General features: G+C 49.4%; 2 protein-coding genes across 10 annotated transcripts in view; one reads left to right on the top strand and one right to left on the bottom strand.

The window, feature by feature from the left end:
• Nucleotides 1-3,923, top strand: part of TTC23 (tetratricopeptide repeat domain 23) — an 89,964-nt gene extending 86,041 nt beyond the window's left edge. For 5 of the 9 annotated variants that reach the window (XM_073882483.1, XM_073882484.1, XM_073882486.1 and 2 more), the window contains one exon: nucleotides 2-2,435. In XM_073882483.1, coding sequence (XP_073738584.1) covers nucleotides 2-298 — 297 coding nt within the window. In that variant the 3' untranslated portion in view covers nucleotides 299-2,435. Of the gene's footprint in view, nucleotide 1; nucleotides 2,437-2,457; nucleotides 2,541-3,384 lie in introns of those variants that run through there. The other 4 variants (XM_025893257.2, XM_025893254.2, XM_073882487.1 and 1 more) reach the window with 2 other exon arrangements.
• Nucleotides 3,924-6,064: 2,141 nt separating this feature from the next.
• The window catches only part of SYNM (synemin), a 28,666-nt gene continuing 18,888 nt past the window's right edge, over nucleotides 6,065-15,842 (bottom strand). The window contains exons 3-5 of the mRNA XM_025893157.2: nucleotides 15,472-15,542; nucleotides 9,895-12,347; nucleotides 6,065-9,028 (exon numbers count right to left, since the gene is read on the bottom strand). Of these exons, the coding sequence (XP_025748942.1) occupies nucleotides 8,690-9,028; nucleotides 9,895-12,347; nucleotides 15,472-15,542 (2,863 nt within the window). The 3' untranslated portion in view covers nucleotides 6,065-8,689. The remainder of the gene's footprint in view (nucleotides 9,029-9,894; nucleotides 12,348-15,471; nucleotides 15,543-15,842) is intronic.

Here is a 15,842-nt window from a genome sequence, read left to right as displayed (position 1 = left end):
GGAGAAAATGAAGTCCATTCTGGCAAGAATGTTAGCCCTGGACAGAGGTCTCTCACTGCCAAGCAGGAGTGATGGGAAAGCCTGCTTGCTTCCTGCTTGCAGTCCCTTCCTGAGCACCTTCTCTGCTGGGCCCTGCATGGAGACACCCCCAGGCTTCCAACAGCGGGGAGCCACGCAGAAGAGGAGGGCTGGAAACCTGTCCCCCAAAGCAGTACAGGACTTTCTCAGGTTCCCAAATTTCCTGAGTTCACAGTTTATCTGTGGATTAAAACAGTGCTGGCTCAACCCCATGGAATGAGCAGCACGTTGCCTAGGCCAGGCCTGGCCACGGCCCCAGAAAGGCTGGGGCTTGTTGGATGGAGGGGGTGGGATTTTGGAGAAATTGGATCATATGCTAAATGGAATAACAGAACCAGGGTATTACTTCCTGGTGTTACATAATTCAACCAACAGAGTGAAGATCTGTTATTTTAAAAAAGAACCGTGTCATATCTTCGTCTGATAATATTTCTTTCCTCCAGAAGACAGCCCCATTCTCAGATTCCAGAACTACATTCTCAGTTCCTCAGATTGAACCAAACATTCAGACAGTTTTGATATTTTCCACATCTTATAAAGACAAAGCATTTTGGCTGCTTGCATTTTAATTTTCTCAAAGACCTAAAAATGGCTGGCAGATCAGAACGAATAAACAGTCTTCAGTACAAAGTCCTCAAACCCTCACACTTTTTTTGACTCAAGCTGTTACCATGTAGAAAAACCAATTCAATATTTTAAAAATATAAAGTATTTCAGATATGCAGAAAAGCATGAGGAATGTAACAAACACCTTTGAGCTCACAATTCAATATAAGCAATAAGACATGACCCATACAGTTGAAGGCCCCACTATTCCCTCCAGATGACTACTGTCCTGAATTTGATATCATTCCCATGTTGTCTGTTTTACTATGGACTTGTTTTACATGCTTCAGCTTTGTATAAATGGTATATATAATATATGTTATAATAATATATAACATAAAAGTATATAATGCATTCATCTGCAATTTGCTTTTTTTCTGCCTATAATCACAAGATTCATCTATGTGGATATATACAAGCACAGCAAAAATCTGTATGATATTGTACATATACAATACATATATATATATATCACAATTTACCTATCCATTACTAAATATTGCCAAATTGTTCTAAAAAGTTGTACCAATTTCAACACCCACTATCAATATATAAAAGTGTTCTTCTTACTTAATACCTTTGACAAAGCTTGGTGTTATCATGATCAGACTAATTTTTGCAATAGAATAGGTGAAAGGATGACCTTGTTGAAGTTTTAGTTTGCATTTCTGATTACTAGTGAGCTTAGGTGTGTTTATTAGCCACTTAGTTGTCAACTTCTTTGAATAATCTCTTTATGGCTTTTGATTATTTTCTATTGGTAGGTTGTTTTTCTCATTACCTTATAGGAGTTCTTTATATGTTCTTAATACTAATCCCTTCTCGGTATTGTGCGAGTATTTTCCCTCACTGTACTTTGTACTTTCCCTCTTTGTACTTTGCTTAAGGTGAATTTTGGTGCATAGATGTTTTGAATTTTAATACAGTTAAATTTTATCAGTCTTTTACTTTTGGTTTGTCTGGAAGTAAGAAATACTTCCCTACCTCAAGATGATAAAGATAAACCTTCAATGTTTTCACTCAAAAGTTCCATTTTTTGACTAGTTCAGCTCTTCCCCCTAGACCCTTCAGGGCCACTTCTGTCATCTATCAAGTGTTAGACTCTCTGCCATGTTCTGTTGATCTATTTGTCTATCTCTGGATGAAAACCATCGTTGGGTTTTGGCCATTTGGGGGCACAACTTTCATCTTTATCCTTTCCTTGAGTTTGCCTTGGCCTGGTACAGGCAACCAAATAAATGGCAGCCCAGTAAGCAGAGGGGAGAAATCAAGCCAAAGTTAGCCCTGGGTAAGACATAAGCTAAATAGTTAACTCCTAAATAAATTAATTCCTAAGAAATTACTGTATAGTAATGAATATAAAAAGCCCATATAATATAAAGCATTTTTTAACAACAACAACAACAAAAAGCAAAAGCATTAAAAAACTTTTCTGGGCTATTATAAAGCTCATTTGATAATGGAAACTAGAGACCATCCCCAGTCGATACCAGTGTTCTTACCTTTATTTTCTAAAATGGATGTAAACATAGTTTGCATACAGCTAGTCATAGGGAGTTCTGTAAAATAGTGTTAAAACTTTACATGTGTTCCCTAGATCCCTCAGAGCATCCAAATTGAAGGTCCCTGAAGGTCTGTCCCTGAGAAACCCTGAGCATGCACCAATTCTGTCAGGCATGGGTCTTTATTTCATTCAAGGGAGACTTGATTTTCCTGAGAACCGTTCTCAGTGACACTGTTATAACCTCATGATCACTACTTGGTGTTCTGCAGTGTCTTCAGATTCAGACCCTCTTGTACGGGCCACAGAACAAGAGGACTCTGGCCACCCAGCAGACGGTGGACGTCCTGTCCAAGTGAGTTGGCCTCTGCTTGCACTGTTTCCTTTGCCATTCCGGATCTCAAAGGAAGTTGGTTCCGTAAGGTTCTGTGAACTTTCCGTGGGAAGTTTTACTAACTGACTTCCTGTAACTCATCACCTATACAGGACCAGTGGTTCCTTTGAAAACCCAGCTGTAAACTAGCTTCCCTTGCCCAGATACTAAGAAGAGATTAGCTCTTGAGTAATGTCAGAAACACACACTGGGATTCTCCCTCCTACAGGCCAGCACCTGCAGGTCACCTCCCCTGCGGGAAGGCAAGGGCGCAGTGCCCTAGCTTGGCCAGCTGGCCTGTCAGGATGGGGGGGGCCTGAGAGCCCCCTGACTTCACCTTGCAGGCTGACCCCAGGCCTTTCACAGCCAGTGAGCAGAGAAGAGGCACACACTCTGCTGCAGAGATGCTACACCTCACAGAGCCTGTGGGCGGACTGCCAAGGAAAGATCATGGAAGCATGGAAGGCGAGGAGACAACCAGCAGGGAGCACTGTCTCAGAGCCCACCCCCTGAGCCGGGGCCCCTTCAGCCTTGAGCCAGCAAGGCCTCCAGCCCCAACCTCTCTGCTTGTGTTCTGCTCCCTGAGCCAGCCAAGAGCTGATGCTCTCAGCTCAGCGAGAATGGTCACAAGGAATTAGAAAGAGGGAGAAAAAAAGTCCTGGGCCGGGATTCTCTTCTCATTTATGTTCCCTCCCCAGGCTCCTTCGTGACCTGTAGCTCACAATTGTGAGGCTTCCCTTCACCGCAGCAAGGGCTGGGCTGGGGGCGGAAACCGTGCGGAGGTCTGAGGGGCACCACACTCACCCCACCTTCTGCTCCTTGGCAGGACCCCAGAGGTGGCTGTGAAGTCTAGGCAGGCCCCGAAAGCCAAACCAGCCTTCTACACCGGCGTGGCCCCGCACACTGTGCTGGGGAAGGCGCGGCCCAACGCGGCGGACTGAGCCCCCCCTCCCCCGCACCCCCAGAGAGAGCTTTAGTCATGCCTGGGCGCCAACACTGAGGGTCCCCTATCAACCTCTCCAACAAGAAGGTGGAATCCAACAGCCGGTCAAGGTTTGCTGTTTGCAGACTTCCTGTGGGCCACATTTGGACAGTGGATCCCCTCCAGGGTGATCTGGTGCTTCTACAAAGAATTTTTCTTTTTTTACCACCCAAGTGGTTTTTCTCGCCAACAAAAATTTTTACCCATCAGCACTGCTGGGGCTGCAAGGCTTCTCTTCGAAAGTTTACAACTTCCTGTGTGTGAATACAGTGGAGAGCCCCTGGCACAGATCTGGAGTCAGATTTGGAGCAATAAAATTCTGGAAAAAAGCTCTTTCTTATAGGAAGCTAATAGGAATTGAGAATAAAATGCTAATGAGGAAACTTGGGAGTGCTGGGGGTTGGTATGTGTTTTTAAAATGAAGCCTGCCTCAGAGTTGCTCGGAGCCTAGAGAGGGGCAGGAAGAAGCTTCTCTTTACTCATGCAATCAGTCATTCATTGAATGTGGCTGAACACCCAGTGAGAGCTGGGGACACAACAGTAAACAGGACACACTGTCCCCCTCCCCTCAAGAGCTTGCCACCCAACATGGACGCTACGCTAAACATAATGGTGCAATTAGTTGGTAACAGAGGGAGACCCAGTAGAGCGAGTCAGGTAGTGAATGGTGGTAAAGGGGCCAGAGGTCAGGGGAGGCAGGGGTAAGGGAGTGAAGAGAGATGAGCAGGAGTGAGGCCGGCCTGGAGAGGCTGCAGGGGAGGACCGCTGACTCCTGTGGCCTCTACTCCGGGCAGGAGAAACATGGCTGCCCTCTGGAGCTTTTTTTTTTTTTTTTTTTTTTGAGTCGGCCCAGTCCTTGGCCCCCTGCTCTCCCAGCTTTCTCTGGGTTCAGCACGTGAGGTGGGGAGGGAGGAAGTGAGACGAGCGCTCGTGTCCCACAGTGCTCTTCAGTCTCCTGCGGGGGGAGGCCATCGCCACTCGAGAATGGAAAAGCAGAGTGGGAAGTTTTGAGCACCTCTCTTCGTGCTGTCAGCAATGAGAGCCGGTGCTAGATAAAGGTGGACAGAGTACACAGTGGCTGGGGATGGGCTGTGGGTGGCGCTGTTCCTTCTCCTTCCCACCCTCATCCCATGGACCGCGGTCCAACGAGGCTGGTGCTTAGATGGCAGCAGGATGCAGCACGGGCCCCCTTCCACCCCAGCACCCAGTGAGAAGCCCAAAGCCACTCTGGTTCCATTTGGGCAGGATGCCACCTCAAGAACTGATGGGGGAAATCAACCAAAAAGGCTCATGACAGGGGAGAGAGAGAGGCAGGGTCCCTGGCCCCCCTTGGAAGTTGTGAGCTGCCCACACAGGCCACCACCACTGGTACCCACTCACCCAGGTAGGCCTGTGGTGGGATGAAGGCACAAGACGTGGCCACTACTCACCAAGTGTTCCATCTAGTTGAAGACGTGGGTTTCAACATGGATGGTGGAATAAGCATTTTAAGTATACACCACACACTGGAGTCTGCCAGGGACTGAATGTGTACCTCCAAAATTCATGATGAAGCCCTAATCCCCAGTGTGAAAATTCTAGGGGTGGGGCCTCTGGGAGGTGATGGATACATGAGTAGACCCCGTGAATGGGATTAATGCCCTGATCAAAAGAGACACGAGACGTGACTGCTCTTCACCACGTTAAGACACAAGACGACCGTCAGGCAACCAGAGAGCCCCAACCAGGCACCGAAACCACCAGCGCCTCGATCTTCGACTTCCGGCCTCCGGAACTGGGAGACATAAACGTCCTTTGTGTGAGCCTCCCAGTCTGCTCTGTTGTTGCCGCAGCCTGAGCAGACAGGAGTCCATGCCGGGCTTTTGGGGGAAAAAAAGTGAATTCTGATGTGACTTCTTCCTTTCTGCATTTCTTGGAGGAGAAGGTCTTGGAATCACAGAAACTAAAACGCATTTTAAAAAATTTTGTCCCTACTCCAGGAAAGAATGAACTTAGGAATGTCCCACCCAAATGTCTCCCATCTGTTACATGTGTTAACTTCAACACGAGAGGAAGAACATAGATATTCATGGTCTTTGTGGTAAAAAGTTACACACAGGCAAGGGTATCTAATAACTCTTCTGTGTCTCCAACAACTGCAAGTTTTTCAAGCACCAAGAAGCAGCCATGATTTACTAACCCCTCCAATTTGCACTTTAGTGAACCAGCCGTGTTGGCATGCCTTGGGCTGTCCTGGTTTTAGCACTGAACGTCCCATGTCCCGGGAGACACCTCCATCCCAGGCAACGAGATGGCTGGTCACCCTGCAGCACTAGCCTCCCAGGCTGTGATGACCACAGTCTTACCACAAACTGTCCAGTCTGTGTTTGAATACAAGCCAGCTGGTTTTTGCTCTGTCCGCCATGCTTTCTAGTTGTGTGTGAACACCACCAAGTTCTAATTCAGGTAAGGAACCGGAACTTCTCATACAGAGTCTCCCCAGTGATTCTGTGCCACCATTTAAAGAAAAAAAAAAAAATGCATATAAACACATACAGGTTTTAATTAAATAGAAAGCACAAAAACACCTACTAGAAAACATTCATTTTCTCCAGGAACAAGGTGGGGGTTTTTTTCTTAGATTTTTATTTTTATACATTCTTGTGACATTTCCCTAGGTAGGGAACAGCTTAGAAAGATCAGCTTTTTCAATGATTCCATCCTAAATATACATTTGAAAGCACACAATATCAAAACCACCAGTGGGAGGGTGCAAAGCATTCTGTTAATACGGTTCTGTCCCACCCCCAAAGTTGATTTCTTTTGTCTCCAGAGCGACTGGTTTTAAAGGACCCGGAGCTGTGGGGTGATCTGCACAGTGTGGAGGGCCTGCCCTGCTCCTGGGTGATCCAGAGACTGAGCAACCAAAGATAACCTTGGGAGTCCATATCGGTGAACACTCTTGGCAGGCTACTCCTTGAAGATCCATGTTCTAACATGGAAATATAAATTAAGACCTCAGATACTTATTTTCCGAACCGAGGTGGGTCACGATATTAGTAATCTGTTAGCACTCATTTACCAGATCACAAGGCAGGAGAGGGACATAAAACTAAGCCCGCTCGGACTCACAGAACAGACTCCCCATCCTCAGTCTGTCTTGCCATCAAACCGGTAGGCTGTCACCTTGACCAATAAATCACTTCTACAAACACCATCACCCACTACAGCTAACAGAAAATCAGCCCATCCTTGACTGTATCAGAAACGAGAAGTCTATGCAAAGCTGTCACCTCTGTACCAGTTTGTGACAGTTACTGGCTCATCTGGCCGACAGTGCTTTAAACTTGGAAATCAACTTTGTCTACACCCGGATTCACAGTGTTTATAAGACAGATCACCCTGAAAGCTTTGCTGCATTTTTCCTTGGCTTATTAAGAAATTGCACTCTCCCTCAACTCTCTGCTGTGGCCATTTCTGGAGGCCGAGGAGATGGAGGTGTTGGGGGCTGGAGAGCCACTGTGTGACCCTGCCCCCCCATGCCATAACCACCACCCCCATCACCATAACCCACTTGAGGCTGATGTCACCTCGAATCGTTATTCTTCAGCTTACTACCGGCGGCTCTAGATTCTGTGTTAGACAAAATACAGTTTCAACTTTATGTGCAAGAAACTAGCTTGGATTAAAATAACGCTGTGCTGCTAGAGATAATATTTTTGCATGAGGCCCGACCTCTGAAGATGGAAGCCTTAAAAGCAATGCCCTCATGTAAAATTATACAAACCCAATAAAGCACCCTCGCTCTAGTGTCTTAAACTCGATGGTATGGATGTGAAGGTCAGCATCCTGTGGCCCAGGAGCGTAGGGCCTTTGCCTTCTTCTGGGGGCCCCTCCTGGGTGCGTCAATGCTGGGCAGCCAGAGGGGAGCCCAGCTTCTTCCCCTAAAACATCTTCTTCTATTCAACATTAGTATTCACTCCCCTGAACAGAACACCCCAGCTGTAATCATTTCTGTTAAAAACACAAAAACTTCCTTGAGATTGGTGGTGGTTTTTTATCGCGAAGTCTCTGAGCTCAGAAAGACCTTGGCCCCTTTCGAGGTGGGTTGAAAGGGCTTCTTCGGGAGGCATCGTCCACCCTGTGCTTCCGGGGGTCACTGCACGACCATCTGGGAAGCCAAGTTCTCGTCCGAGCATCAACGTTCTCTTTATGGTCTTCGGGGTCTGCCTCCCACCAGGAAAATTAAATGTTTAGGTGCTAAGGGCTAAGGTGCAGAGAAGCTCGAGAATACTCTGATAGGAGCTGGCTACTCCAGAACTTGGGTTGTAAAGAGTATTTAGACCGTGCGCTACCTGACCACCTAATACTGCAAAAAAAATACTCGAAGCTAGTCCCAAGAATTATTTCCCCTACACACGCAGGACCGGTGCAGGGTTCTGGGACCTGTGCAAACATAGCAAGTATATTAGGGACTTGAAATATCACCATCGGCTGAGGCTGTCCTCTCCATAAATAAAACAGTATATATATATATATTTTTTTAAAGCTCTGCACATAGAAAGCAATTCGTTCAGGTCTTAAAGTGAATTTAACTTTTTCCTAAAGAAAAAAGCATTTAGAGCTTTATTTTTTTTTTTAAATGGAAGCAATCTGCTGCTTTCCTAGGATTTCTTTTCGAGAAGACTTAGAAAAACGTATACACTTTTCCTTTTCAGTGCTAGTTTATTATTTCATATTAGCACATGCAAATAAGATTGACTCATAAATATATTACTTTTACCTTGTTACCGTAAAGGCATCTGACCTTATGGATAGTTAATTATAATTTTAGGCAGATGTGAGACATTTCTGTGACCAGGAGCAAAACTGGTAGAAATTGTCTCTAGCGGTGGAGAGAAAACTCCAGGAAAAGGAACTTTGAAGACTAAATAAAAAAATATGTGTCAAAGTTCCAACTCAAAAATAAAATTCCAACACCTTTAAAGGCGTGAATTAATTTGAAACCTTTACCGATTATAGAGTAAACTGACATCGCCTGGAGCGCTATTCGGAGAAAGAAAAAGGGGGCGTCTTAATCAAGAGTGAGCTTCCCTCCTTCCAATTAGTAAAGGCCTGCGTGTGTGTTGCCATGTTACCAAGTAAGATACCACTGAAAACAAAATATTTATCAAAACCAGTGGCCCTCACTGCCCTCCTCCTGATTGTCTAGGTAGAGGAGGGCCACTTTCTTTTCATCCGAAATCACCGACCTTTGGTCTACCATCCTCTGTAGCTGCACCGTCTTGTCAAACTCAGTCTGCTCCTTGCCCTTTTCCCCGGGGACCTGGCGTCCGTCCCCAGCAGAGCCCTGCGGGCTCCCGCCGGCCACCCAGGCCTTCCCACTGCCCCCGTCTCTCCAGGCACCCCGGTCAGGGGAGCCATGCGCAGCCGCTTCTGTCCCTGCGGGGAAGAAGACCGTGGTCTCTCGTGTCCAGCGAGGGGTCACCTCTACGTTGCTCACGTCCACCTGAAAGGGAAACGGAGTGTCTTGGGGCCCCAGCGCAACCCGCCTTAGCACTCTGCGACTGTCTGCTAACTCGCCTCGCTCAGGGGACCCACTGAGGCAGCAGGTGCAAGCGTTTCACACACGGGTCCCTGGAAGACAACCTGTTCAGAGGTTCTTCTTGCTGCGGGGACCCCGCCCAGTGCACCTGCTCATGCCCGATGCCTCTTCTGCCCCTGATGCATCTCCCACACTGGCCTCCAGAGGTGACGGGGAACCGGCCCCTTGGAAGGCGCCCTGCCCACTGTGTACCTACGAGCAGCCTGGCTCCCATCTGCCGAGCCCTCTCTGCGAGCACTGCTTTCTGAGTCCCTGAGTGCTCCGGGCAAGGGAATGATCTGCTCAGTGGCCAGATGCCTCGGAGACCCAATTTTGACCTTGCCTCGTGGATCTGCCATTCCCTGATCACCCTTCTGTCTGAAAGGGGGGCCGTGACCTGGATTTACTCATGGAACCCCCCTCAAGGGCTTACCTGAAGGAGCTTTACAGAAGTCTGGGGTACCCACAGACTCTGCGGTTTGAAAATAACCACCACCCCTCCCCGCCCTTAGAAATGGGGCCGTGAAAAATGACTTCCCTTTTAGCATGAGACTGTTTGGAGCCAAACACACTGTGTCTCTCCGTGTCTGTGGAAAGCTCTATGGGGCCGTGCTCTCCTGGGCCGCCCCACCCCCTGAAAGGCAGGGACGGATCCCTGGAGGAGGACTTCTTTGGCCCCTTGACTTTGATCAGGACCCAGGGTCAGGTGCCTCCCAGACCGGTGCGGGGGGCGGGGGGGGAGCGGGGGCTGCCGAGCCGGCTGTCTGACTTGGGTCACCTTCCCCACTTACCTCCACCACCTCTGCCGTGGGTCCCTCGTGAGAGGTGTGCTCAGTCCTCCAGATCCCAGTGGGGCCTATCTGAACGCGCCGGACGGACCGGCTTACATCCTCGAGCACGTGCGACTGGCCGAACCCCGTCGGGCTGGTGACTTCCACGGTGGCCGACACGGGCCCCTGGGACGTGGCCGGCTCGGTGCCGGGGGAGGCCCTGCCGGCGTCGTCCTCCTCACCGTAGGGGCAGTACAGCTCCTGGGTGGCCCAGCGCCTGAAGCGGAGGCCGGCAGCCGGGGCCTCCGCTGCGCTCTCCCCATCCGGGCTCCTGGGGGCTGCCGGGCTGTGCCGCTTGACCAAACTGTCTCGTACCACCGACTCCACGGCCTTCTCGATCTCCCCGGCTTCATCTCTGCTCAGCTCCTCCAGGTCTAACTGATTGGCATCCACGGTTTTCGAGAGGTTGACTTCGGCAACCAAGGTCACGGCCCTACCGCCGGAGGTGTGCACTTTCTTGACGTCGATGGACACGTTCTCGGGCCCGCCCTGCCCCTCTCTGGTGAGGGCCGACAGCTCTTCCTTCATGCGCTCTGGAAGGCTTTCTTCTAGCTGCCCGATCACCTCCACCAGCTGGTGTCGGGGCTCCTTGAAGGCCCCCTTGATGGACGTGTGGAACTCGGGGGGTATTTTAATCTCCTTTTCGATGACTGTGGGTTCGGCATGAAATTCACCGCTTCTGGCTTGCTCTTGCCAGTGGGTACGACCCACGTCTTCCTCCAGCGGAGCTTCTAAGACATCCGGTGGCCTCACAACCGTCTCTTCCGACCCATCATCCCTCTTTATTCTTCTCCGAGTCCCTGGCAGAATCTCATCTTGCCAAGAGTACCTGATGGTGGATTCTTCCTCAATGTGGATCTGCCCATAAACCGAGACGTCATCTCTGTCCTGCCCCCCGGGGTGCTCATCCGGCGTCGACACAAAATAACTCTGTTCTCCTTCCGAGTCACCTGCCTCCGTGACTTCCTCGACGTGGCTTACGCTCTCTTGGGGCCACTTGGTCTCCTTAGGCCGATTACCTGAGAACGTGATATCTGCTCCTCCATAACCTTCTCCCTCGTCAACAAGCCCCTTGGAGCCTGGAGACACATCGTCCACCTCCTCTACTTTGAACGGGGTAGAAAACTCCTCTGCCTTCTCACCACTGATGTAGCTCATGGGTTCCTCGATGATCTCCACGTTGACGACCCTTGCCCTCCCCTCTCTTCCTTTCAGACCAAGGTTGATTATGTCTCCTATCATCCGCTCGGCTGACTTTCCCTTCAGGTTCACCTCCTTCACGTCCTTGCTCAGAAGGTAGTCCAGGCCAGCTTCGTCCGAAACGTCGACCTCCTCCGTCAGTCTCGACTCCACGACTATCTCGGTCTTTGTTTGCCTGTCGCCGGCAAGCTCTTTCCTGTCCACGTAAGTGACCTTCGTGTCTGGAAAAGCATCAGCAGATGCCTCTGCATCCGGAGACTGGGTGAACTGCTTCAGGATACTGGACACGATGTTTTCCGCTATGGTTTCGGTCGTGGACTCGCCCCTCGGCGAGCTGGCGGTGTCGCCGGGGCCCAGCCTAAACCGGGCCTCCCGGGTTTCCACGCCTCTCCCAGTGCCATCCCGGGCGTGCTCCTGCGGGGGCTTCTGGCAAGCTTCCGGGGCCGCCTGTGGCGCGCTCTCCCGGGAGACCTCTAGACTGATCGGCACCTCTCTCTCTCTCACGCTTTTCTCCTGCGCCGACTCCTTCCCTCTCCCCTGTTCCCTCAGTTGCTGGCTTTCTCTCTTTCTTGCTTCTTTATCTAACTTCGTCAGCTCTTCCCACCTTAGGTTTCTCTCCTCGGAAGCCTTCTCTTTGGAATCAAACATTTTCTCCTCCCGCTTTGTCTGGACGGTTCCTGGCCTGTTTCTGTCTTGCTCCCTCGTGGCATGAGCTTCTGTCTTCTTTCCCACAATGACGGTCCTCTCACTTGACCAAGTGCTTCTGGAAGCGCCTACCGGCCCATCGTCCCGCTGCTCTTGGTAGGACTTCTGGGCCACGGCAGACTCTCGGGCCTCACGAGTGGAGGCGTCCTTCGTACTTGCGGTTCTTGGCCTCTCGGGGAATGTCTGCGCTAGAGCTTCAGGGTCTCTTAAAAGACTGTGCGCTGGAGAGAAAGTTCTGAAGTTGGTTTGACTCTTGGCAGTTTTCTCACGCCTGTCGGCAGTTTCTTCGTAAGTTGTTTCCTGCCGGGTGGTGGTGCGGGAAGAATATTCTGAGCCTCGGAAGCCTCTTCCGGCAGCACCTGCCGCGGCGGGCTGGGCCGGCAGGTGCGGGTGCCACGCCAGGCTGTGGCTGAAGCTGGCCGCGGGTGCTTTCTGCCTGGCAAACAGATTCCTTTCATTTTCCCTCTGTAGCACCGAGCTGGCGTAGCGATAGGACGCGCTCCTGAGCTCTGCGGAAAAGGACAGGCATCATTACCTTCTTTCTTCTTAAAAGCGTCACCACAGGTCAAATCCCATCGGTCATCATAAAAGCGTACTATGACGGCAGAAGGGCCATTGTAAAAATGAGAGATTTTCAATCCCCAAATCATTTCTTTTGGTAGTTTAAAAAGTCCTGTTACAATAAAATAGAGCATGACATGCGCTTCGAGCCAATACCTTTCTCCACTTACTGATCTTAACAAACATCGACCGTGTGATCACAGAGCATGGTACACGTATCAGAGAAGTCAGGGCTGGGGGCGCCTGGGTGGCCCAGTCACTAACCATCTGCCTTCAGCTCAGGTCATGATCCCGGGGTCCTGGGATCGAGCCCCGCATCGGGCTCCCTGCTCGGCGGGAAGCCTGCTTCTTCCTCTCCCACTCCCCCTGCTTGTGTTCCCTCTCTCTGTCAAATAAGTCAATAAAATCTTTAAAAAAGAGAGAGAGGTCAGGGGTGCCCATTTCCGGGGCTGAAATTTTACAATATCCTGATAGTTTGGAAACATTCATCTCTACTTTGTTGACCTAAGTTTCTTTAACACATTTCAGCGGAGAAGAGCTTTATAATTACAAAGTACAGGATTACTAAACAACAATGCACTGTCCCTCCACCATTTCATGGGCTCTTATTCGCCACTGGTTTCCACGTTGGGCCAACAAGTTCTGCAGAATTTAACTTTTTCTAAAGCTCCCTGACTTCATCTATTTTTACACTTCAATATTTACAAACTTCTCATTTGACAAGGAGCCAGAGCAGGAAGCCAACCAGGCACCAACACTATGGTCTGTTTTAATATCATGATCCTGGGCGTGGGAGGCAGTCCACTGGGCTTCCTGCTTGGCTCGGGATCGTCCACCGAGGGTGCTACCTTGGGCGTGTCCAAACTCCACCACAAGGGCACCTGCTCTTAGGAATGGCCTCTGGTGGTTAGAAGGTGGTCAGGAGCACCATCCTCCCGGAGAGCGCCCCCTGGTGCCTGCCACACCCCATCCGGGGGAGTGGGGTAAAGCCTACTCCCCCAGCTTGGTCTCCCTGTCACCGCAGCCAAAGCCAGGCGCCCCTTTGGGACAGATCCCAGGACACAGGAGAGAGACGAGGCCAGGACATTTTCTACGAAGATTCCTCTTTTCAGATCAACATACTACTCCCTAAACAGAGAGGCCCCAGAAGATGAACACCCAGGGAAAAGTGCAGGAACCATCTGGTTTTTAATTAAGGTCCACCGAGAAATACGAAAGATGACAGACTGGTTTCAGGATCTATCACCTTGTGAGCAAGTGGCCAGCATTACTCTAGACAATATCACAAAAGAAACGTAAGTGTCTTCATAAGCACTGATAAATTCACTATCTAGGAACACATCTGTACATTTACTCAGTGAACAGTCAACAGGCACGTATATCGTACAGGACACAGAATGATCTGGAAGCTCAAAGCCTCATAAAAGAGTTCCCAACCCGTCCTCTTTTGTCTTAAGATTTTATTTATTTGACAGAGAGAGACACAGCAAGAGAGGGAACAGAAGCAGGGGGAGTGGGAGAGGGAGAGGCAGGCTTCCCGCTGAGCAGGGAGCCCGATGCGGGGCTCGATCCCAGGACCCTGGGATCACAACCTGAGCTGAAGGTAGACGCTTAACGACTGAGCCACCCAGGCGCCCCTTCCTCTTTCTCCTAATGCTACTTGCTTTTAGCATAATCCGTAATTGCCAAACTAAATTTAGTTTACAAATACTGTCTCCGTATCCTTTAAGAAGCTTGACAAAACAATCAGTGAATGAAACAAGTTAACAGGCTCCCCAGGAGCCCTCTTGCTGAGCTCTTCCGAGGCTCCACGATCAAAGCTGTCAGTGATCCCTTAAGCCCTGGCCCCTAACCATTGGTTCCCCTCCAAGTCTGGCCCCAGCCCTTTTCTCCTCTCTCCCTTCTAAGTGAAGACTCATGTACCCTCAAGTAAAAAAATGTAGCTAAGTAAACCTTGAAATCGGGTGAATGATATCTTTGGCTTTTTTCAACCTTACTCTCAAGATCAGAAAGCAAACTTGTCAAGATGCCATCTACGACCAAACCCGAACCAGTCACGGATACCTACAACCAAAACTGTGGTTCTGCACCCAGTGACCTTTCAAAGCTGGGACGTGCCTAAGAGGGATGCAATTTTTGGAAAAATAAAAATGGACAGTGTTTTGTTTTGTTTGAATCTGCCATCTCTCCAGATTAGCTGTTAACCAAATATTCTCCTGATAGAAGTACCAAATACATGCATTCCCAATGTGCCATGATTTCAAATATGGTAACACTCAAAGAGACTGAAACTCTGCTGAGTGAGTCACAGCCTGAGCGTACTGTACATAATTCAGTCTGCCCTTCCTCAGCCAGAAAGCCCTTTAAGTTCTACAGGACTTTAAAAGCTTTTTTTTTTCTCTTTCTAAAGTTATCCTACAGGTTCTTAGGGTCCTTCTAATGAATGCTAACGTGTTCTGTCGGTTCTGCAGCTATAGGGAATATGAGCTTTATTCCATAGCTTTTGGCCTCAATCAAGACAGACCTTAGGGCACCCAGGGACACCTGCACCACACGCATCAACATGAGCTGTCCAGGCCAACCCGGGGTAATACGAACGGTATAACCGTTCCCACCTCTGCCCCTCACGGGGGAGCAAGTTCCAGAATGTTGACTCCCTGCTCCACAAAGTAATACCGCCCCATACTTGTGCTAAAGCTGCAAGTTTTCGGTCTGTAAAAGGCGTTCCCTCCACAGGGGGTGATACACGAGCGCCCGTCCAGGCTCCTCGCCCTTCACGCTTCCCGCCTCGGCAGCAGCACCTTCTCCTCCCTCCTCACACTGGCCAGATGAATAAATGAGTTTACTAAGCACTTTTCCATGCATTCCCATGTACATTCTTATTTAAACCATGACCCCTTAAATAAAATCTATTTGGTACTTAAGAGAGAGATGAATGACACTCACCTGAAAAAAAATCATATCTAACCCCAATTCTTCCAGACAAATGATGCTTTACTATTTAGCCATGGAATGAACCTGCTCAGATGGAAGACATCTTAAAATTAAGTAATTAGCTTTTCTTCTATTTACCTTGTGGCACGTTTTCAAGGCGCTCAGTCAAGACCAATACCTCTGGATTACTCTCTCCTTCCAGTAAGGCTCTGTAAAAATAATTGAAACAGACAAACAAAACCTCATCAGGAAACAGAAGAGTGAGAAATGCTGCTGTAAGCCACAGCATGTAGTATTCGGTCGGTGACCACACTGTCATAGTGTCCCGTGTTTTAGGACCCGTGTCTGAAGATACTGCACCACCAGGATGCAAAACCCGCTCAGTGGGCCTGGCTGGATAGAGCGATGAACCTAATGAGCGGCGAAGGCTTCAGAAGTTTTGGAGAGGCAAGCCCTTCCAAACCCAGGACAAAGAGGAGGAGCTAGAACCGGGTGTGGGCCCAAGAGGG

This window comes from Callorhinus ursinus, unplaced genomic scaffold (assembly GCF_003265705.2).
Source record: "Callorhinus ursinus isolate GAN/ISIS: 27379988/994484 unplaced genomic scaffold, GSC_fseal_2.0 scaffold47, whole genome shotgun sequence".
NCBI lineage: Eukaryota > Metazoa > Chordata > Mammalia > Carnivora > Otariidae > Callorhinus > Callorhinus ursinus.
This window is presented reverse-complemented; position numbering and strand designations above follow the sequence as displayed.